The 25,675-nt window shown below is 43.1% G+C and overlaps 1 protein-coding gene across 2 annotated transcripts in view; it reads right to left on the bottom strand.

The window, feature by feature from the left end:
- The window catches only part of PAK1 (p21 (RAC1) activated kinase 1), a 65,884-nt gene that overhangs the window by 19,610 nt on the left and 20,599 nt on the right, over nt 1-25,675 (bottom strand). For both annotated transcript variants that reach the window (XM_040426418.1, XM_040426419.1), the window contains exons 5-6: nt 14,789-14,826; nt 9,635-9,748 (exon numbers count right to left, since the gene is read on the bottom strand). In XM_040426418.1, the coding sequence (XP_040282352.1) occupies nt 9,635-9,748; nt 14,789-14,826 (152 nt within the window). The remainder of the gene's footprint in view (nt 1-9,634; nt 9,749-14,788; nt 14,827-25,675) is intronic.

Here is a 25,675-nt window from a genome sequence, read left to right as displayed (position 1 = left end):
ATACTGCTCCTATGTACAAGAATATAACTACTATAATACTGCTCCTATGTAAAAGAATATAACTACTATAATACTGCCTCCTATGTACAAGAATATAACTACTATAATACTGCTCCTATGTACAAGAATATAACTACTATAATACTGCTCCTATGTACAAGAATATAACTACTATAATACTGCTCCTATGTACAAGAATATAACTACTATAATACTGCTCCTATGTACAAGGATATAACTACTATAATACTGCCTCCTATGTACAAGAATATAACTACTATAATACTGCTCCTATGTACAAGAATATAACTACTATAATACTGCTCCTATGTACAAGAATATAACTACTATAATACTGCCTCCTATGTACAAGAATATAACTACTATAATACTGCTCCGATGTACAAGAATATAACTACTATAATACTGCTCCTATGTACAAGGATATAACTACTATAATACTGCCTCCTATGTACAAGAATATAACTACTATAATACTGCTCCTATGTACAAGAATATAACTACTATAATACTGCTCCTATGTACAAGAATATAACTACTATAATACTGCTCCTATGTACAAGAATATAACTACTATAATACTGCTCCTATGTACACGAATATAACTACTATAATACTGCCTCCTATGTACAAGAATATAACTACTATAATACTGCTCCTATGTACAAGAATATAACTTCTATAATACTGCTCCCTATGTACAGGAATATAACTACTATAATATTGTTTCCTATGTACAAGTATATAACTACTATAATACTGCCTCCTATGTACAAGAATATAACTACTATAATACTGCTCCTATGTACAAGAATATAACTACTAGGGGGCGGAGCCTAGCCACGCAGCTGAATGGCCGCATGAGCTTGAGCTCCTCCAGCATTCCGGCTCACTAACCCTATATAAGCCTATAATTTACTTTATTATGGGGAAACCTGGCAAGGAGAAGATCAGAGGAAGTTCAGAGTCGACCCCACGGCACTCCAAACAGCCAGAGATGGAGAAGTTTCTCCGGAAAACGCCGAGAGCTGCCACACAGAAAGGCGCCAATATGGCGGCGTCTAATGCTCATGACTCCGACGCAGGAGAACTCTCTGATGCGGGCAGCGGCTCTGATATTTCAGATAGAAGGCCCAGAGATCCGCCTCTATCGGAGCGGACCCTTCGCCGGGTTCTTGAATCGGCCCTTACGCCTCTCAAACAAGATCTGGCGGACATCAAAGACGACATAAAACATCTAGGCCAGAGAGTGGTCACATTAGAAGGCACGCAAGAAGCCATTTTGACCTATGAAGGCAAAGCATCAGAGGTGCTAGCATCTCACAAGGCCCTATTGAACGATGCCTTCTTGAAACTGGAAGACCAGGAGAATCGAAGTCGCCGGCGCAACATACGCATCCGCGGCCTACCTGAATCTATTGCGACGGAGGCCTTGCCGACAGTGGCGCGTGAGTTATTTTCCATGATGCTTGAACCGGAAAGAGCAGAGGGAATAGTGGTGGAGCGCATACACAGGGCGCTGCGCCCTAGGCCCAAACCTCAAGAACCGCCACGTGACGTGATTTGCGGCCTACTAAGTTTTGTAGATACCGCGGCACTGTTGAAAAGGCAAAGAGAAATGGAGGTACTAGAATATGAGAATACGCCGATTCAGATGTTCCAGGATCTAGCGCCATCTACCCTGGCTAAGCGGCGCTTATTTAAGCCCTTACTGGAAGTCCTCAGGAAGACGTCGACCCCGTTCAGATGGCTATATCCCTTTGGGCTGGCGATCTCCAGGAATGGAAAGCTGCTTACAGTTCGCTCTCCCGCAGACCTAGAGTCAGTTTGGAGGTCCCTGGATGTCCCTCCGGTGGAGATCCCCTCGTGGCTACCAGCCGATCAAGATGGCCCCCTGCCTATCCCGCCACGTGTGTCCTCCTGGCAGACGGCATCTGCAAACAAGTCAGATCGTTTGGGTCGCAGCAGGATGGACGGAGCCCTTACCTGAGCTCAAACCAAGGTGACATTGGTACTATTTGTCTGCTAACATAGACTGCCAATATTAGGTCCTACCTCATTTTTCTACTATAAGAGATGACTGTCTCCCGGCCCCTCGGCATAGTGTTTTATGCGGAAGGTAGTGGCCTGTTCACGATTGTTCTGTTTTTGAGCCAATTTTTTACTTTTTTACTATTGGCTTAGAGTTATGTATGAGACGTCAGACCTTAACCGGGACACTCTTCTGCTGTTTTGGAACTCTGCCTCCATGAAGGCAACTTTTTCTTTCCCTATTTGCAGGGTAATGTCCGGATAGATTCCGGTGCTGGAAGTATTTTTTGTTGTTGGTCTCCCCTTTTTGTTGTAGACCAAAAGGTGCTTTACCTGCCCCCTCGCCAATCCAACCCTGTCTTGGATGGTGATAGGTAGGCACCTACTTTTCTCTAGATGAATATTTCATCTGAGCTGGTTTTATACCAGCCTGACATGTTGTTGGTTATCTTTCTCATTTTATATTATTTTATTTTATTCTATTTTACTTGTTCCCCTTTCCCCTCCTTTCCTCATCCTGCTCATATATGCTATGCTCTCTCAGATATTTCCATGGATAATATATGCTTTTTCTCCTTAGTATATATATTGTCATGTCCTCAATTGTAGTCGCCTCTCTAAACGCACACGGGCTGAACGAGCCATGCAAAAGGTCTCAAACCATCTCTCTCCTTCTGAGGGATAAAGTCTCGGTAGCCTTCCTGCAAGAGACACATTTTAGGACAAATAAAATCCCTAATCTTCCTCCCAGGAAGTTTGCTCAGTGGTTTCATAGTACACATGAATCCGCCAGTAGAGGTGTCAGTGTAGCTATACACAAAAACCTTCCCTTCAAGCATACCGCTACTTCAGCGGATCCTGAGGGCAGGTATATTTTTGTAAAGGGGGTAGTTGGTGACTCTCCAGTTACATTCGCCAATCTATATGCGCCTAATAGAGGCCAAGTACCATGGCTCGTTCAGACCCTCGCTTTATTGTCATCTTTTTCTGATGGACTGTTAGTTTTGGGAGGCGACTTCAATGTCGCTCTTGAACCGGCAGTAGACACGTCAGTAGGTAGACCGTCTGTGTCCTATAAGCTTTTGAAAAGGCTTAAAACTTCCCTGAGAAAACTGAAGGTCCGTGATGTTTGGCGTACTATAAACCCCAATGGCCGAGACTACACATTTTATTCACATGCCAAGATGTCATTCCATAGATTAGATTATTTGTTCTTGTCTGACTCACATATTCGTAATGTCTCTGGAGCCCGGATTGGTAGTATTACGTTATCTGATCATGCCCCTGTTATCATTAACTTCTCCCTGTCCGGACCACAGAGAAAAGAACGCCTATGGCGTTTGAACGACACCTTGATTTTGGACCCCACCCACGCGTGCAAAATCAAGGCCTCGCTTTCCGAATTTTTCGCGCTAAATGATACACCAGATTCCCCGCCTTCTCCTTCCATACTATGGGAATCCCATAAGGTAGTTATAAGGGGGGAACTAATTGCACTAGGGGCCTATGTAAAAAAGCAAAGAACACAGGCATTAGACGCTTTGCTAGCGAAGATTGCTCGCCTTGAATCCTCTCACAAGGAATCACAGGCTAAGCGCACCCTGACCGAACTAACTGAAGCTAGAGTACACTTAAAAAACCTATTAAATATAACCTCTGCAAAGCTGATCCTACGCTCACGATTTAAAGCCTATGCACATGGGGATAGAGGAAACAGACTGATGTCGGCGATCGCCAAGAAGCAGTTCTCTGACTCCTTTGTTTCCTCTATTAAGGACCCCAAAGGTAAAATACATAAATCTACCCCAGATATAGCTAAGGCATTCTGTGCTTTTTATGAGACCCTATACAATCTACCCCCCCCAGATGGTGCATCTGTTAGTGATCTCTCAGAAGCTACTGATAAATTCCTACAGAATTTAGATCTCCCTTCTATAGCCCCGGCCAAGGCATCTCAATTGACTAGACCTGTCACTGATCTAGAGATTCACAAAGTACTCATGTCCATCCCCTCGGGTAAAAGCCCAGGACCAGATGGGTTCCCCATCACTTATTATAAATCCTTCAAAGATGTTCTAATTCCCCGTTTCAGGAACCTGTGCAATCATCTTCTCACTGGTGGCTCCCTTGCCCCTCATTCCTTATTGGCACACATTACTGTCCTACATAAGGAGAATAAGGATCCGACATGCTGCAGCAACTATAGGCCGATCTCTCTACTAAACTGTGATGTGAAGTGGTGGGCGAAGATCTTGGCCACTAGGCTTCAGGATGTGCTGCCTGACATCGTCCATGAGGAACAGGTGGGTTTTGTCCATGGCAGACAGGGGTCAGAAAATACAATAAGGCTTCTTCATCTTGTAAATTGGGCTAAAAGATCATCTAAGCCCTTGGTGCTAGTAAGTACGGACGCGGAAAAGGCCTTCGACAGGGTCAGTTGGCATTATATGTCGCGGACCCTGTTGAGATTTGGCCTACCTGACCAATTTATTACTGCCATTTATACGTTATACTCGACCCCCTCTGCCATGGTCAAAGTTAATGGAACACTGTCACCACCATTTCACATCACTAACGGGACAAGGCAGGGATGCCCTTTATCTCCTGCACTATTCATCTTAGTGATGGAGACCCTTTTATGTAGAATAAGAATGGACCCAGAGATAAAGGGCTTACAAATAGGATCTTGTACACACGTTGCTGCGGCATTCGCGGATGACCTTTTAATCATGACCTCAAACCCCAGGGAAGCCTTGCCCAGATTGCTGTTCATATTTGAAGATTTTGGGTTTATATCGAATTTTAAAATTAACTATGGGAAATCCATGGCTCTCAATATCTCTTGTCCACAAGCAGTGATTAATGATCTTAAGCGTGCTACTCCATTCACTTGGGCCTCCAGAGACATTGTGTATTTAGGTACTCATGTTTCGGCTAATGTCCAAGATCTAGCTTCCCTTAACTACCTGCCGCTCCTTCAAACGGTCCGGACACATCTTCAAAACCTGAAACTCCCATTTGTCTCTTGGGTAGGACGAAAAAATTACATCAAGACCTTTATCCTTCCCAAATTTCTGTATTTGCTACAATCCCTACCTATTTGGCTTCCAAATTCATATTTTACTGAAATACGTAGGGTATTCACACGCTTTCTTTGGAATGGCAAGTCACCACGTATTGCTTACTCTGTCCTCACAAGAGATAGAAGGTTCGGAGGCTTTGGGATGCCAGATGTGAAGCTTTATTATACTGCTGTACAGCTAGGCAGATGCGTAACTATTATGTCTCGCCAATCTAGCTCTCTTTGCTCCCGTCTTGAAAATGCACTATTGTCTAACCAAGAATTGCTTACTTTATGGGGTATTAGGCCTATCTCTGCTAATCACTGTTATACGTCCCCGGTTTGGAAAGGCATGTTGGTGGAATGGTCCAAAATGGTTCAGTCCCGCATATTTTTAATTTCCCTAACACTGGTATGCCGCTTAGTCTACTACAAAGCCACATCCATCCAACGGTGTTAAACCCCTCCGGGATTTGGTCTAAGCTCGCTGATATTCCTCTGCGGGATGTCCTTCTCCCGGATGGCTGTTTAAAATGGGATTCAGTAATGGACCTCCCTGAGGTCAAAACAGCACCCTTTTTCCACCTAGCAAATTTCCAGAGAGATACCAAATTGTGTACCGGGCCATTTTCTGATAGTAGTTCGCCCTCCTGGCTTGAAAAGAAGGTCTTGGCTACCAAACCCCCCCTTAGGCCATTATCTCAGATGTATAAAGAAATGCTTTCCTCCCTGCCCCCGGAGCTTCGTTTTGTGGCCTCATGGGAACGGGAGCTCTCCATATCCCTTACAGAGCCAGAGAAAGCGTTCATACTAGCTCATTCACACGGCTTCAATCGTTGTGTGAGGATTCAGGAGAATTCCTTTAAACTCCTGTGTAGATGGTACAAAACACCTGAATTCTTGCATAAATTGAACCCAGAAATTTCTGAAAAATGTTGGAGATGTGGCCTGGACACTGGCTCCTTGTCACATATTTGGTGGCTCTGCCAAAAGATTCAACCGTTCTGGACCTTAATTGAGGATTTAGTTAATCAAATATGCAATACCAAGATATCACTGGATGCTAAGCTTATCTTGCTATGGTGTCCGAACAAATCCCTCACACCCACCAAACATGACCTTCCAACGATGCTGCTCACAGCAGCTAAATTACTTATCCCCTACTTGTGGAAGAACGACTCCCCACCAACTCTCCTTATGTGGACTGATAAAGTAGACCAGATCTACCGTTTTGAGGAGCTAGCGCACTGGGAAAATAACTCACGCTCTCGCTTCCTAAAATTGTGGTCTCCATGGAAAGCCTATAGAAACTTTACATAATAGAGCAGAAATTTATCACCTCCTTGTTTCCCTCCCCTCCTTCCCTTCCTGATCTCCCCCTCCCCCTTCCTTTTCTTGGATATCACTCTAGGGTCAATGATAATAACTGTTTTGTATTGCTTACACTTGACATGTATGCTGGATACTATTTGGTACCATATTGTCATCAATGTACTGTCTTGTGTGGGTCACGGCCCTGAATTTTTCTTTCAATAAAAAGAAATATGGTTAAGAATATAACTACTATAATATTGTTTCCTATGTACAAGTATATAACTACTATAATACTGCCTCCTATGTACAAGAATATAACTACTATAATACTGCTCCTATGTACAAGGATATAACTACTATATTACTGCTCCTATGTACAAGAATATAACTACTATAATACTGCCTCCTATGTACAAGAATATAACTACTATAATACTGCTCCTATGTACAAGGATATAACTACTATAATACTGCTCCTATGTACACGAATATAACTACTATAATACTGCCTCCTATGTACAAGAATATAACTACTATAATACTGCTCCTATGTACAAGAATATAACTACTATAATACTGCTCCTATGTACAAGAATATAACTGCTATAATACTGCTCCTATGTACAAGAATATAACTGCTATAATACTGCTCCTATGTACAAGAATATAACTGCTGATGGATTGTTGTTTTTGGTTATTCCTCTTTATCCTTTCCTCCCTCCTATTCCTTGTCCCTATCCCCATATCCTTCCCCTCCCCTTTTTCCTCTATTTCTGCGTCATTATGTTCACCAGTCATACTACAAGACCTTTATATACTGGTAAGATGCATCTGTAACCTTTGCATAATACTTGTATAATGGGATATGATTATTCTGTCTATATGTGAAAAATGGGAAATTAGTATTGTCCTGTTATTTATATACGGAATTCTGTTTAGGTCCATATCTACAGTCCTTCAAGCTGTTATGTATACTCAAAGCAATGTACGATATCAACCACTTTGTATATGTCACTGCATAATGTTGTAGTATGTATTTTCAATATACTTTTCAATAAAAAGAGAATTTTCAAAGAATATAACTGCTATAATACTGCTCCTATGTACAAGAATATAACTACTATAATACTGCCGCCTATGTACAAGAATATAACTACTATAATACTGCTCCTGTGTACAAGGATATAACTACTATAATACTGCCTCCTATGTACAAGAATATAACTACTATAATACTGCTCCTATGTACAAGGATATAACTACTATAATACTGCTCCTATGTACACGAATATAACTACTATAATACTGCTCCTATGTACAAGAATATAACTACTATAATACTGCTCCTATGTACAAGAATATAACTACTATAATACTGCTCCTATGTACAAGAATATAACTACTATAATACTGCCCCTATGTACAAGAATATAACTACTATAATACTGCCTCCTATGTACAAGAATATAACTACTATAATACTGCCTCCTATGTACAAGAATATAACTACTATAATACTGCTCCTATGTCCAAGAATATAACTACTATAATACTGCTCCTATATACTAGAATATTACTACTATAATACTGCTCCTATGTACAAGAATATAACTACTTTAATACTGCCTCCTATGTACAAGAATATAACTACTATATACCAGTTAAGAATTATTTTTAATCCAGAAATGTACTACTGAAAAGTCTGTCCAGTATTCGCTCTCAATACTTGGTCTCCTTCTGTGTGGCATGGAGGCGATCAGCCTGTGGCACTGCTGTGGTGTTCTGGTTGAGGATCAGGTGGCCTTGATAGTGGTAGTGTGTGTGAACAGGTGCCAAGTCCTGCTGGAAACTGAAATCAACATCTCCATGAAGTTTGTCATCAGGGGAAGTGTTTAGTGCTCTACAATTTCCTGCTAGACGGCTGCGCTGACTTTGGACTTGATATAACACAGTGGACCAACACCAGCAGATGACATGGCTCACCAAACCATCACTGACTGGGGAATCTTCACACTGGACCTCAAGCAGCTTGGGTTGTGGCCTCTCCACTCTTCTTCCAGACTCTGGGACCTTGATTTTCAAATGAAATGCAAAATTACTTTCTTCTGAAAACAGGACTTTGGACCATTCACCATAGTCCAGTTAAGACGCTGGAGTGGTCTTTGTCTCTGGAAGCACTGACTCACAGTCCACTCCTTGTGAATCTCCCCAAAAGTTCTTGAATGGCTTTTTCTTGAGAATCCTTTCAAAGCTGCGGTTATCCCTGTTGCTCGTCCACCTTGTACCACACTTTTTCCTTCCACTCAACTTCCCATTAATATGATTGGATACAGCACTCTGAACAGCCAGCTTCTTTAGCAATGGCCTTTTGTGACTTACTCTCCTTGTGGAGGGTGTCAAAGACTGTCTTCTGGACAACTGTGAAGTCAGCAGTCTCCCCCATGAGGCCTCTTGCACATGACCGTATGTAATTTGCTGTATTTTGCGGTCCGCAAAAAACGGATCTGTACAAAATACATATGACATCCGTGTGCATCTTTTTTTTTTTTGTGGAACGGAACAGCTGGCCCCTAATAGTACAGTACTATCCTTGTCTGTTATGCAGACAATAATAGGACATGTTCTCTTTTTGAACGGAACGGAAATACGGAAACGGAATGCATACGGAATACCTTTGCAACACCCTAAATTTAATCTTGGAGGGGGCGTACATGTACTTAATAAGGCTACTTTCACACTAGCGTTAATATTTTCCGGCACTGAGATCAGTCATAGGGTCTCAATACCGGAAAAAAACGCTTCCATTTTGTCCCCATTCATTGTCAATGGGGACAAAACGTAACTGAACAGAACGGAGCGCTCCAAAATGCATTCCGTTCTCATACCGGAGAGCAGCAGCAATGCTGCAGTTTGATTTCCGTCCTGGGATGCGGAGCAAGACGGATCCGTTTTGACACACAATGCAAGTCAATGGGGACGGTCCCGTTTTCTCTGCCACAATAGAAAACGGATCCGTCCTCCATTGACTTTATATAGAGTTCATGACGGATCCGTCTTGGCCATGTTAAAGATAATACAACCGGATCCGTTCAGAACGGATGCAGACGGTTGCATTATCAATAATGGAAGCGTTTTTTAGCTGAACCATGACGGATCCAGTAAAAACGCCAGTGTGAAAGTAGCCGATACCATAGTTGTTGTACCCACCGACATTGTATATATAGGACGCGGGGCCACAGCAGGAGGGGCAGCGGGCTCCTCTTCATCTTCATCCTCACAAACTGGAGCTATATCATGGACTTCGGAGACGACATTGGAATTCTGCAGATAAAAGTAACATTTTCCTGTTATAATGTATCTATATGAAAAACAATGTATCTCCAGAGACTGGAACACAACTGTGTCTCAGGAGATGTCAGGTACGTCATGCCTTACTAATGTCACTGTCCAATCCGTTCTGTCCCAACTGCTAACACCCAAGTTGTACCATTATTCATAAACTTCTAGTAGGAATAATAGAGGACAGGCACAACGGAAAGATGCTCCAGTATTTTTATTGCATGGGAATCTAAGTAGTTACTAAGACCGTTATGTCAGGAGAGTTGTATATGGAAACTGAATCCCAGTCCCGATTTTGCCAACAGTCCAGCAAACTGGAGTAGAAAAGGGGCCTGATATGAGGTTGGGAGGTCTGATGGGGGGGTCTTATCTGAGGCTGGGGGTCTGATGAGAGTCTGATCTGAGGCTGATGTAGGCTGGGGGAGGGGTCTGATAGGAGGCTGATGGAGGTGGGGGGCAGATCTGAGGCTGAGAAAGGGAGAAAGGCAGGGACAGTTGCGAAGAAAGAGGCAGGGACAGTGGCAGAGTGAAAGCTGGGTGAACCCCTCTCTGGGATGATCTTGGCTGCCATTAATGCCAAAGAACTAAATATGTAACATTCTCAACTTAAATATTAGACTGCTATATGTGGTCAAAATGGCGCCTGTACTTTTTGTAATGTATAGTGCAGGCGCCATTTTGTGCTGCAAAAATACAGGGCTCTAGATTTTTTTAATTGAAGCGCAATTTCTGTAACTTACCCCTAAATCACTTATATGTTTTACCAAATATAGCAGTCAAATTTTGTATGGCCCCCGAACGATGTTACAAATATCCAAATCGCCCTCGGCAGCAAAAAGGTTCCCCACCCCTGCTGATAGTTGATACAAGGCACTTACTAATGTATTGTGATTATACAGATTATACAGCCACCACTAGAGGGAGCTCACTACATACAGATTATACAGCCACCACTAGGGGGAGCACACTGTATACAGATTATACAGTCACCAGTAGAGGGAGATCACTACATACAGATTATACAGCCACCACTAGAGGGAGCTCACTACATACAGATTATACAGCCACCACTAGAAGGAGCTCACTACATACAGATTATACAGCCACCACTAGAGGGCGCTCACTACATACAGATTATACAGCCACCACTAGGGGGAGCACACTGTATACAGATTATACAGTCACCAGTAGAGGGAGATCACTACATACAGATTATACAGCCACCACTAGAGGGAGCTCACTACATACAGATTATACTGCCACCACTAGAGGGAGCTCACTACATACAGATTATACAGCCACCACTAGGGGGAGCTCACTACATACAGATTATACAGCCACCACTAGAGGGCGCTCACTACATACAGATTATACAGCCACCACTAGAGGGAGCTCACTGTATACAGATTATACAGCCACCACTAGAGGGAGCTCACTACATACAGATTATACAGCCACCACTAGAGGGCGCTCACTACATACAGATTATACTGCCACCACTAGAGGGAGATCACTACATACAGATTATACAGCCATCACTAGGGGGAGATCACTACATACAGATTATACAGCCACCACTAGAGGGAGCTCACTACATACAGATTATACAGTCACCAGTAGAGGGAGATCACTACATACAGATTATACAGCCACCACTAGAGGGAGATCACTACAGACAGATTATACAGCCACCACTAGAGGGAGATCACTACATACAGATTATACAGCCACCACTAGAGGGAGATCACTACATACAGATTATACAGCCACCACTAGAGGCAGCTCACTACATACAGATTATACAAACTACATGATTGGTTGCTATTGGCAACAGCGACGGGTTAAAGGAGTGGCATCACTTTAGCAAATGGCATTTATTATGTAGAGAAAGTTAATACAAGGCACTTACTAATGTATTGTGATTGTCCATATTGCCTCCTTTGCTGGCTGGATTCACTTTTTCATCACATTATACGCTGCCTGTTCCCATGGTTACGACCACCCTGCAATACATCAGCGGTGGGCGTGCTTGCACACTAAGAAAAAGTGCCGGCCTCTCTGGTGGCTGGGACCATGGGAGCGCACATAGGCTGGTTCTTTTTCCTATAGTGTGCAAGCACGACCACCACTGATGGATTCCAGGGTGGTCGTAACCATGGAAAAGGGGCAGTGTATAATGTGATGAAAAAGTGAATCCAGCCAGCAAAGGAGGCAATATGGATAATCACAATACATTAGTAAGTGCCTTGTGTTAACTTTCTCTACATAATAAATGCCACTTGCTGAAGTGACGCTACCCCTTTAACCCGTCTCTATTGCCAATAGGAACCAATCAGAGCTCCGGTTTCATTTTTCTAGAGCTGAGCTCTGATAGGTTGCTATGGGCAACAAGACAGGGCTAGAAAAGCTGGGGGGGGGGGGGAGTAGATCTAGCTTTTTGGAGATTTTGAAGTTTTTAATTAAACAATATTGAGGACATTTATCCAGACTGGTGCTTAGGAGAACTGGCTTAGTTGCTCACAGCAACCAATCAGATTCCTCCTTTCATTTCTCAGCACTCCTTTGGAAAATGAAAGAGACAATCTGATTGGTTGCTATGGGCAACTAAGCCAGTTTGCCTTAACACCAGTTTTAAGATCCCTCACTGACTTCATGTATACTTGTCAACGTTTCTAGAAATGGGAGAGACTCTCCCGGCCTCCCAGAAGAGGTGGCATATTTCCCAAGCACAGTATAGAGCGCCGCTTTCTCTTGGACAGCAGCACTCTATGGAAGAGATTGATCAAAACTGGCTTAGTTGCCCATAGCAACCAATCAAATTCCACCTTTAATTTTTCACAGCGCCTTTACAAAATGAAAGGATGAATCTGATTGGTTGCCATCAGCAACTAAGCCAGTATTCATTTACACCAGTTTTGATAGACCTCCCGCATATGTTCTTATACAGTATGTGGAGCCGGTATTCTGCATCTAAAGTGCATTGAGGGGGCGGGCACTGTACAAAAAGGGGCGCATGCCAATGCCCCGAAAAATCTCAGCGATGTGGTGCGCATGTGGGCCCCCTCCCGTCTTCCTGAGGCTAACCATCAAAGGTTGGCAAGTATGACTGAATGTAGACATCAGTGAGTGAGGAGCTATAACAAATGCAGATATTCTGCTCAAAGTTCATCAAAAGTTAGAAATTTTAACCATAATGTCCTAAAATATTCCATTAGGATAAATCATAAAAATCTAAATACCGGCAGATACAGATTGACATGAAAAGCATAGGCGGCAATGGCTGCCAGGCTCCTGTGGTCTATGGACGTGGCATGCTAGTCACTGGGCATGACGGGGTTAACACTCGCATTCTTCTTCTCCTCCTTCAAGAATGTAGAAGAAATATGGCCGCCACCCTGAGAAATGTTATACAACATGAGCAGTTACGTCTGTCTCACTCAGCTTTCCCGGACTCCCAAGCGGCGTATCTGCGCAATAGATATGGGAGAGACCGATATGCCAGTCAGACGTCTGGAAAAGCTGAGTGACAACTCATTATGGTCAAGATGATAGCTTTCACAGTGGTTGTCACCCAGCTTCCCAGGCACCTGAATGGCATATAGGACCAGTATTCCGTTTATTGCGAAGGTTCGCCATCCGGAAATCTGGAAAAGCTGTGTGACAAAGCACAATGGTAATGACGAGAGAGGTCGTCTCCCAGCTTTCCATTGTCCCCGAAAGGTCGGAAAAAGCTGGATGATGAGCAGTATGGTCTCCGTGACATTACTCCCAAGGGATGTCACCCAACTTTTCTAGCTACCTGAACATCCAATCTATCAGTATGGGAGATCTCCCCCTGCATCCGGCACAAGCTGGGTGAAATAGTAAGCTCGCCATTGCAGCTCTGACAGGGGAAGGCATTCAGCTTTACCAAATACTCATGGACAAAATGGTCATGGAGGAACCTGGAAAAGATGGGCGAGGAGAAAAACGGTCTTCTTTGCCGGGGTCTTTAAGCCATGTTTCCTAGCATTCTGACACATGGGTACAGGCTATTCGCGGAGAGAGCAGGGCAGGGGCTCACATGGCACATCGCTTTTCCTGCCTGTGCCCGTTCTACTAAAGCCCCAAATGTCAAGGATACCACCAGGGACACCTCTATTTCAGGGTTGAGAACAGGAGCGATGCTCCGGCCTGTATGGCGCTCAGTGCAGCCCCAGGGGAACCCATTCTCCAGTACACAGAGGTGCAAAGTGTGATAGGTGCCTGAACATCAGATTCCTATTTGACTAGGAAAAGTAAAAAAATAAATAAAGTACATTAAAAAAAAAAAAAAATTCCCTCACATTTAGAATAGATTTTAACAAGAGTCTTTCCTTTCTCAAGGTTATGTATAGCTTTTTAGCCAATAGCATGACACATTATATCTGTGCCTATGACACTGGCTGACCTGTTACATGTGCGCTTGGCAGCTGAAGACATCTGTGTTGGTCCCATGTTCATTGCTGAGAAAAATGATGTTTTAACATATGCAAATGAGCCTCTAGGAGCAACGGGGGCGTCGCCATTACACCTAGAGGCTCTGCTCTCTCTGAAACTGCCGCGCCCTCTGCTCTTTATTAACAGGACGAGGTGTGATGATATGTTCACTGCCTGGTCCTGTCAACCAAAGTGGGGACGGTGAGGCAGTTGCAGAGACAGCAGAGCCTCTAGGTGTAACGGCGACGCCCCCGTTGCTCCTAGAGGCTCATTTGCATATATTAAAACATCATTTTTCTCAGGAATGCGGACACACATGAACATGTAACAGGTCAGCCAGTGTCATAGGTACAAAACTGCTGACAGATGCTAGGAAGAGCCAAGAAAGAGAGGAGATAGGATCTTCTCCGTGACCAAGCGACCCTGCTCCTTAGGCCCATGAAAACCAATAAGTCGTCAATGGAAATGGTCCGAAAGCAACTTCCCATCCCAGGACATGAACATCAGAGGAGTCCAAGGGGAGAAAGACTCCATATTCATATAGTTCTTTACATGTACACTTACCGTGCTGTCAGACGGCATGTAAACCTCAAGTTCGTTATCTGCAGGGAGAGAAGACACAGCTATTACACAGCTCCCCTCACGTCTACATGAACACACACAGAAGGGACAGAAGCCTGCACAGCGTTATGGGGCTGCCTAATTTCTTCATTTTCATATTTAATAAAAAAATAAATAATAAAAAAATAAATCAGCTGCCAGACAGGGAGGAGTTGGCTCGCCGCTCCAGATGCCAGTTTGGCTTGGCTCACTGCTGGTAGGGAATATGGACACCTACTGTAGGAGAAAGCCTCTTGCAGTCGCTTACTGTCCCATGTCGTTAAAGGGGTTTTCTGAGATTTTTTTAACTGATGACCTATCCTGAAGATAAGTTATCAGTATCTGATCGGTGGGGGTAAGACACCCGGGACCCCCTGAAGATTATCTGTTTGAGAAGGCGCTGGCGTTCCTTTGCTCACCAAAGCACAGCGCTGTACACTGTATAGTGGTCGTGCTTGGTATTGCAGCACAGCCCCATTCACTTCAACGGGGCAGAGCTTCTCCTAGGCCACGTGATTGATGAACGCGACGTTACACGGCCTCGAAAAGCTGAAAGAAGGACGCGGTGCTACTGCGATCGGTGCCTTCTCAAACAGCTGATCACCGGGGGTCCCTGGTGTCAGACCCCCACCGATCTCAGAAAACCCCCCTTTAACTTACTGAAATACTGTACGTACCTGGAAGGTGATGTTGCAGTCGTTAGATGATTCTTTACTCAGGTTAACTTTTTGTTCTCGACATTTATATGGGGTTCGGGCAGCCCTAAATTAATACTTGCTCCAAAGACCTAAAGAGCTGCCGCGCGCTGCCGGATGTATATTTGTATTATTTAGCAGGACAGCTCCATTTTACATCTAAATGCATCTCTGACCCTCCTTTACCTAATTCTGAACATCACTTGGGTCAATTTTTGCAGCTGAAATCTCTGTGGCCTAAATTTTATATTATATACAATGTAGGGGGAAGCCTCAAAAATTTTTATTCCGCCACAGTTTTGTGGGTTTTGTTCATTCTCTGGGTCTGTACGATTACAGCGATTCCACATTTATATAGTTTTTCTTATGTAATAATAATAATAATAATAAATAAAAATAGCCATATTCTGACCGCCATACATTTTTTTTTATAGTTATGCCTACAGAGCTGTGTGAGGGGTCATTTTTTGCGGGACAATCTGTAGTTTTTATTGATACCATTTTAGAATGTGTGTGACTTTTTGATCACTTTTTATTCAATTTTGTTTCAGGGGTGAAGTGACCAGAAAAAATGGCGATACGGTCACTTTGATTTTTTTTCTGCCATTACTCAGTTCGCAGTATAAGAATAATATTTTTAGATTTTAATAGCACAGGCATTTCCGGACATGGCGATGCCACTAATACTTCATTTTTTGATTGTTTACTTTAGAAGCGATTATTTGAACTTTTATATTGTTTTATATTTTTTAAAAACGTTATTTTTTTACTTTATTTTGATAATTTTGATTTTTATCATTAGATTGCCAATTTTATTCTGTAATGGATATATAACCATTACAGAATAAGGATTTAGTGTATTCCAATGCAGTGCTGCCACCTGCAGGCCAGCACTGGAAAATGCTAGTAAATCGGCCTGGAAGCCTTGTACAGGCTCAAACCTATTACTAGCATGGATTGCCTTCCTAGATCTTAGCCAGTGGAAGGCGGCCTGGACCTGAAAGCACATGGCTTCTGGTTTTAGAGCTTTCAGATGCCGTGGTCACATTTGAGGCGTTTAAGGTGTGTGATCGGCATTATCGCCGATCGCAGACATTAGCCCCTGGCCTCGGTTGTTTAAAACAGTTAAACCCGGCAGTTATGGCGCCTGCTGTGCAGCTTTAAATTTTATTATTTTATTTTTATTATATCTTTAAAGAACGGACTTCAGCCGTACATGTACGACGGAGGTGGTTAAAACAATGATTCATTTTCGGTATTCAAACGCATTCAGTTACACCACGCCCTTCTTTCTCATCTTCTCCTTTGATTTGGATACTTTGCTCCCAAGGTCCGAGGGTTTTTGGGTCTCTCTGCCAAATTGCTATATGAAGCTACTATTGCTGAATCTATATCTATTCCCTCTCAGAGGATTGGGGAACGGCACAGCAATAAACGGATACAACTCTGTATTATCCACAGTGCATCTGCTTCATATGGGCAGGATTCCCACTAACGATTGCCATAGATGGACTTTGTCCACCTCATTTGGTTATTCCCTGAGGTTTCCTCTTTTAGGACAGATATACGATTAGTAAATCAGAAACTGGCTAAACTGGTTCCACAATCGCCTGAGATTTGTCTCATCCCGGAAGATTTGTGGTCCTATTATGAACAGATCCTATTGCATTTGCAAGGGGCGTTATTTCACGCTAGAGAACCTATTGCTATGAGATGGATGGCGGAAAGGCCTCCGTCCTTATCACAATGGAGGAATCTAGTAAATGGTATCCTTCCATACAAAAGAATAGTTTTTAAAAACCATGGACGACTCAAATTCCAGCAGGTGTGGAATGTGTGGTGCGCCTCTCCTCAAACCCTTTTTACTCTTCAAAGGTTTAATGACCTAATGGCACGACTTCCGTTTTTTTTTTTTTAAGCATCTCTCAGATGATTGCAAGTCTTACATTTTTTGCTACCAGGAATTAGTGAGGAGCGAAGCGAGCTTCAGCTTTTACATCCGAAGTCGCTTCGTTCATAACTTCGGATTAATACTGTACAGAGATCCGTCCCCATACAGTATTAGAATGTATGGGCTCCAAAGAGTTAGTTATTCGCAAAGTCGGGCGTGACTTCGTTGAATAACTTCGGTAATCTATTTTTTAAGTGGAAAACCACTTTAAAACTTGGAACCCAACTTGCCTCACCAAGAAGGACAAGTCGTAAGGTTATGCAAATGGAGGAAGTAGTAGCTGTCGCTACGAAATGCAGATGATGAAATTTCCAAGCACCTAGCTCCAATCTTTGACATGTGGGAGGGGCATAAAAAAACGGTTTGAAAGCAAAAGATTTTTAGATCCATGAAACCTCAAAAATCGGATTAAGCTGTATTGGATGTTTGTGCAATGCCTCCTGTTCCTGGACTTGAGAGAGAGAAAATAATGAGGAACTGGGGTGAAAATCAAGCCGTGGAGACAGGAGAACCTCTAAGCAGCCAGATCATCTGATTAGAAGAATGGTGCGTAGTGATCCAGTCTGTGCTGCAAGTGAAATCGTCACATCCCAAGCCTAGGGCGGCAAACAGCAACTACACAAACCATCAGAAGACGTCTCCCCGACATTGGGCTATGAGCCTGACGTCCAGCTACAGGGGTCCACTAACCTCATGTCACCACTCTCAAAGGCTGTCATGGTGCACAGCAAAACGGCAGTGGAGGTCTGTCCTCTTCAGAGAGGAGTCCTTGTTTTATCTCAGACACAATGATAGCTGGAGATTGGTCTGGGGACCACATGGGCGAATCCATGAAGAGGCCTTCACAAGGGAACCTCACACAGGTCCTACTCTCGGGATTATGGTTCCACATTGGTTTGGTCATGGAACCAATGGTATGGCCATTTCTCCAAAGTGTCCCATGGGCCGTTTTTCAACAGGACAACGCCAGGCCACATTTTGCACGTACTACTGTGAGCAGCCTGTGTAGCCTAAACATGCTACCATGGCCTGCAGCGTCTATAGACTTGCGTTGAGCACATCTGGCATGTCATTGGTTCATAATTACAAAAGGAGCTGCCAGCAGCCGATCTTGATGATTTGTGTGCCCAAGAGCATTCTCAGACAACCATTAATAACATGCCAAGGCATGCAAGTGCGGGTATTTCTGTGCGTGGCACTCATACTCCAAGCTGATTAAATTAAGATGTTTTGAATATTTTGTTTCGATATTTTTTATCATTTGCATATCATTAACATGTCTGCCAATCCTGTGATTTCTATATTTCCATCACATTTCGGTGTTACAATTTTGAGGTTGAGCATTGAATTTACTTTCAGTAATGTGCCAATATGCTGGGTGCCAGGCTGTGCCCTGGCATGATCATTTATTTCATATAAAGAGAGGAGTTTATTTCTAGCTTCCGTGACTGTGGATTGTATGTATGACGGCATGGCATCATTCTGCAAACACAACCCTGCTGAGCCATCCCGGTAGCAGAGTCAGCTGCAGGAAAGCTTGCCAATACAAACAATGTGGACAGGTCTGAAGCCGGCCAGAGAGCGAGGAAGAGGAGCAGAAGGGGGGAGATACTCATGACTCATATCGGAAACAATTACAGGCTATTGCTTGACTTGTAAAAATCCCAAAGCACAGAAAAAAAAAAGAAAAAGTGGCAGCTTATCAGAACTGACTGGGATATAAATCTGCTGACAACACAGTGAGAGAATGAAGGTAAAGTGCAGAATAACAAGCAGGCTCATAAGCAGTGCAGAGTGAGATATTGTGTTGTAGTTTCATCTGAAAAAAAGCCATCTGCTTCTGTAAAGATGAGGAAAAGGTGGAAGACTATAATACTGCCTCCTATGTACAAGAATATAACTACTATAATACTGCCTCCTATGTACAAGAATATAACTACTATAATACTGCTCCAATGTACAAGAATATAACTACTATAATACTGCCTCCTATGTACAAGAATATAACTACTATAATACTGCTCCTATGTACAAGAATATACCTACTATAATACTGCTCCTATGTACAAGAATATAACTACTATAATACTGCTCCTATGTACAAGAATATAACTACTATAATACTGCTCCTATGTACAAGAATATAACTACTATAATACTGCTCCTATGTACAAGAATATAACTACTATAATACTGCCTCCTATGTACAAGAATATAACTACTATAATACTGCTCCTATGTACAAGAATATAACTACTATAATACTGCTCCTATGTACAAGAATATAACTGCTATAATACTGCTCCTATGTACAAGAATATAACTACTATAATACTGCTCCTATGTACAAGAATATAACTACTATAATACTGCTCCTATGTACAAGAATATAACTGCTATAATACTGCTCCTATGTACAAGAATATAACTGCTATAATACTGCCCCTATGTACAAGAATATAACTACTATAATACTGCCTCCTATGTACAAGAATATAACTACTATAATACTGCCTCCTATGTACAAGAATATAACTGCTATAATACTGCTCCTATGTACAAGAATATAACTGCTATAATACTGCTCCTATGTACAAGAATATAACTGCTATAATACTGCTCCTATGTACAAGAATATAACTACTATAATACTGCTCCTATGTACAAGAATATAACTACTATAATACTGCTCCTATGTACAAGAATATAACTACTATAATACTGCCTCCTATGTACAAGAATATAACTACTATAATACTGCTCCTATGTACAAGAATATAACTACTATAATACTGCTCCTATGTACAAGAATATAACTGCTATAATACTGCTCCTATGTACAAGAATATAACTACTATAATACTGCTCCTATGTACAAGAATATAACTACTATAATACTGCTCCTATGTACAAGAATATAACTGCTATAATACTGCTCCTATGTACAAGAATATAACTACTATAATACTGCCCCTATGTACAAGAATATAACTACTATAATACTGCCTCCTATGTACAAGAATATAACTACTATAATACTGCCTCCTATGTACAAGAATATAACTACTATAATACTGCTCCTATGTACAAGAATATAACTACTATAATACTGCTCCTATGTACAAGAATATAACTGCTATAATACTGCTCCTATGTACAAGAATATAACTACTATAATACTGCTCCTATGTACAAGAATATAACTACTATAATACTGCTCCTATGTACAAGAATATAACTGCTATAATACTGCTCCTATGTACAAGAATATAACTACTATAATACTGCCCCTATGTACAAGAATATAACTACTATAATACTGCCTCCTATGTACAAGAATATAACTACTATAATACTGCCTCCTATGTACAAGAATATAACTGCTATAATACTGCTCCTATGTACAAGAATATAACTGCTATAATACTGCTCCTATGTACAAGAATATAACTGCTATAATACTGCTCCTATGTACAAGAATATAACTACTATAATACTGCTCCTATGTACAAGAATATAACTACTATAATACTGCTCCTATGTACAAGAATATAACTACTATAATACTGCTCCTATGTACAAGAATATACCTACTATAATACTGCCTCCTATGTACAAGAATATAACTACTATAATACTGCTCCTATGTACAAGAATATAACTACTATAATACTGCTCCTATGTACAAGAATATAACTACTATGGGGGCGGAGCCTGACAGCCGACCGAGAGAGACGCATGTGAGAGAGCTCCTCTCCATGTGAGTCAGCAAACTAGTTAATTCTGCTATCTAGCCTTGTGAGAATGGGCAAAGTGGGTAGATTTATCCCCAGTGATATACCAGAACCCAATAGATTGGACAAAAGTCCAAAAGAAATGGAGAAATTTCTTAACAAGAGACCTCCAGCCGCAAGTGCTGCCAAGATGGCGCCGCCTGAACAAGATGACTGGCTGCAGGGCGCGGAAGGAGCGGACGGCGTCTCACCAGACACAGACACCCGGTCCAAGACAAACTCATCGGCACCCATTTCACGCCAGTTCATTCAGCAAGCTCTGACCTCAGCACTGGCTCCGGTGATGCAGGATCTCACGGAGATCAAGAGTGATGTCAAACACATTGGGCACCGGGTGGAAAAGTTAGAGCACAACCAGGCGGCCATACTGACTTTTGCTCACACTTTAGGAGAAAACAGCGCAGCACTTGCCTCGTCGCTGGACAACGCTTATGCACTAATAGAAGACCAGGAAAACCGTAGCCGTCGGAAGAACATCAGGCTACGTGGTCTTCCAGAGCTGGTGCCTCATGACGCACTACCTGAGGCAGCCGCCGCCATATTTTCGGGCCTATTAGGATCAGAGCGTGCAGCAAAGATTTGTGTGGAGCGTATCCACAGAGCATTAAGGCCGAGACCAAAAGAAACAGACCCACCGAGAGATGTGGTGTGCGGGCTGCTGCGATATATTGACACAGCGGCTATTCTTAAAGCGGCCAGGGAACAGAAGGAGCCGATCTATGAAGGAGCAAAGATTTTACTATATCAAGACCTGGCACCCTCGACCCTAAGCAAGCGGAGAATCCTGAGGCCGCTCACAGACCACCTTAGGGCACTCAAAATGCCTTATAAATGGCTCTTCCCGTTTGGGTTAACTTTCTCCTCAGAGGGCAAGAGATGTACGATACGCACACCAGCGGACTTACCAGCAGCATGGTCCCTTCTCCAAACGACTCCATTGGACATACCATCTTGGCTACCATCAGCCGACACAGGAGTCCCACTGCCTGAACTACCCGTGGAGCAGAGGTGGATCAAAGCAGCAAGTAGAAGAAAATCTAACATTAGGCCTTGAAGCTGCAAGCATTGCCTAATAACACCCTCTTTGCACATCAATGACATCTGTTGGAAGCGGAGCCGGACTAGGCCGCACAATGGACGTTTCTAATGGTTCATGCTGCAAGTATACTGCAATGCCATATATGTCTGCTTTATGTATAGCTTTATGTGAGACGCCCAGCCGCTGCCTTGCGACCGAGTACCCAGAAGGGCCTTGGCTGTGATGCCGCGGATGGGCCGCTCCATGGCGGGTGGGCAGAACCACTGCTGCTGTGGTGGTCTGACCACTCAAGGTCAGGTTTAGAGAACATAACCACTTTAAACATATTTGCGGCATTTAATAGAACCCTACGTTAGGAGATATGTTAGCATGCTTCCTCACATCTGAACTAAAATATAGCATTGTCAGGATAGAGTGTGGCACTAGGCCGGTCAGGCTAGGATGTTAAGCTGTTTACACTATTTCACCCTGTTTGCAATGACTCATGTGACGGGTTGGCTTTCCCCCCCTGTATCGCCACCTGCCACAGTCCTACATGGCACTCACCAGGGAAATATTGGCGCAATCCTGGTGTAAGCGCCTTAGAACAGGCTGGCTTGGGCCATTCGCGCTTTGCCTTTTTCTGATGGGCTGCGCGTTAGGCACAAGTCACCCGACAAACGTGTTGGAGATTTACTCCACTTATCAAATGTTCTCAATGTTTTGCATGTTATTCCGTTTCCCTGGACACACATATGGATATGATTCTTTGCTCGCTCTAATGCAACCACTCAGAATATACCATGGCATTGATTAAGTGTACATCATTCAATGTGAGAGGGTTTAACACCCCGCAGAAGAGGTCATAAGGATGATGAAAAAATTGCACACTGACATCTGTTTTCTGCAAGAATTGCACTTAAAGTCAGGGCGTGTGCCCACGCTCCCCAGAACACATTTCCAGCATTGGTTCACTAGTGAATGGAGCAGGGCGGCTAGGGGAGTAGGCATCGCCATATCAAAAAAAGTCCCTTTCCAATTGATTTGTAAACAGGAAGACCCAGAAGGGCGCTATGTATTTGTGAAGGGATCAATTGGTACCCAGGTAGTGACACTTGCCAGTTTATATTCCCCTAACAGGGGACAAGCAAAATGGCTTATCAATACTCTAAAAAAATTTGCTTCTTTTGCAGAAGGAATAAGAATATTAGGTGGGGATCTCAATATGACACTAAACCCCTTAGTAGATGCATCTGATGGCACTTCACAATTAACTCAGGCGGCCTTAGGCAGGGTAAATAACTACCTCGCAGATGCCAACCTGGTGGATTCATGGAGACTGCTCCACCCTGTCGAGAAGGATTTTTCTTTCTTCTCAGCCCCGCATAGCACTTACAAGAGGCTGGACTATGTCCTGATCTCTGGCAGCTGTGCGGACAGGCTGGAGCGGTCCACCATTGAATCCATCACGGTTTCTGACCATGCCCCAGTGACTATTTCACTCCAGTTCCCAACATTGCCAATACATTCTAGACAATGGCGTTTAAACGAGACACTTCTAGACAAACAGTCTGATCGAGACAATCTTAGTCAGAAACTGATTTGGTTTTTTAAGGGAGAATTGCACGGAAGGAATGCCGCTCACAACTGTATGGGAGACGCACAAACAAGTAATAAGGGGGGAGCTCATTGCGCTAGGCAGCAGAGTCAAAAAGAGCAGACAGGAGCACTTAAATAATCTACTTAAACAAATTGCGGATATTGAATCGCTTCATAAGCGGTCTAGAGCCATAGACGCCAGAGATAAACTAAGTACCCTACGTAAACAGCTGACAGATCACCTAAACATAAGCTATGCGAAGACATACCAGTACTCGCAGTTCCGCTTTTACTCCCATGGAGACAAGGGCACTAAACTCATGTCCTCTTTGCTTAAACAAAAGAAGGATTCCATGTTTATAGCAGGTATTGATACCAGAGATGGCACTACCCTACACAAAACGTCAGATATAGCCACTGAGTTCCAAAAATTTTATAAGGATCTATACGGTCTTCCAGAAGAAATAGCAGGATCTACAGCAGGAAGAGACACTCTGATAGATAACTTTTTAAGCCATTTGCAGCTACCCAGCTTAACCGAGGTGGAAGGCCAGGCTTTATTGTCGCCTGTTACAGAGGAAGAGGTCACAAAAATATTAGGCTCCATGCCATTGGGGAAAAGCCCGGGCCCAGACGGCTTCCCAGTGGGCTATTATAAAAAATTCTCGAAAGAGCTAGCTCCCCACTTGGCTGCCTGGTGCAATGAGCTTCTGAAAGGTTCCCAGTTACATAAGCAGTCCCTCGAGGCCACAGTTACTATACTCCCCAAACCGGGGAAAGATCCTAAGTTATGTGGCAGCTATAGGCCAATTTCGTTGTTAAACGTCGACGTGAAGGTCTGGGCAAAACTCTTAGCAACCAGAATTAGTGCCCTTCTCCCTAAACTCATAAACCCTGAACAGACAGGTTTTGTACCTGGCAGGGAAGGCAGTCACAACTCGTGTAGAATCCTATCCATCATGCAGTTAGCTATTAAAAATAAAATTCCCCTGGTCCTGCTGGGTATAGACGCGGAGAAGGCCTTTGACCGGGTGAATTGGACCTATATGATGAGGACTTTACAAAAGTTTGGCTTTCCTCAGCAGTTTAGGAATGCTATCATGTCACTGTATGGCGACCCTAGCGCCCGGATCAGAGTTAATGGCACCCTGTCGCCTCCCTTCCCCATAAGGAACGGGACGAGGCAGGGTTGCCCCTTATCACCTGCTTTGTACATTCTAGTGATGGAAACATTGCTACAAGCTATTAGGGAGCACCCAGATATCAAGGGTATTAAATTGGAGAATAGCCCCATAGAACATCTTAATGCAGCATATGCAGATGACCTCTTGGTCATGGTGTCCAACCCGGTCGAGGCCTTCCCGCGTCTGTTATCCCTGTTCGAGCAGTATGGACAGGTGTCCAACTTTAAAGTGAACCACACAAAGTCAGAGGCAATGAATGTATCTGCACCAGCCAATCAGATCAGTCTACTTAAATCTAGTACTCCCTTTATATGGCAAACGTCTCACCTGTCCTACCTGGGTATCAAAATTCCTCATAAACTGGATAGAATATTCCAACTAAATTATGCTGCATTACTGAAAGATATCCAACAGCAGTTACACACCCTACGGATCCCGTATGTATCGTGGATGGGTCGGAAGAACATGTTGAAAGCATTTATCATGCCTAGACTATTATATGCCATGCAGATGCTGCCTGTCTTTCTCCCCTCTTCCTTCTTTACGCAAATCAGACGACTCTTTAGCACGTTCCTTTGGGGGGGGAGGGGAGCGAGACTGGCACATCGCA

The sequence above is a fragment of the Bufo bufo genome, chromosome 3 (assembly GCF_905171765.1).
Source record: "Bufo bufo chromosome 3, aBufBuf1.1, whole genome shotgun sequence".
NCBI classification, from domain to species: Eukaryota; Metazoa; Chordata; class Amphibia; order Anura; family Bufonidae; genus Bufo; species Bufo bufo.
Note: the sequence above shows the minus strand (reverse complement) of the source record. Positions and strands in the feature narration are given on the sequence as shown.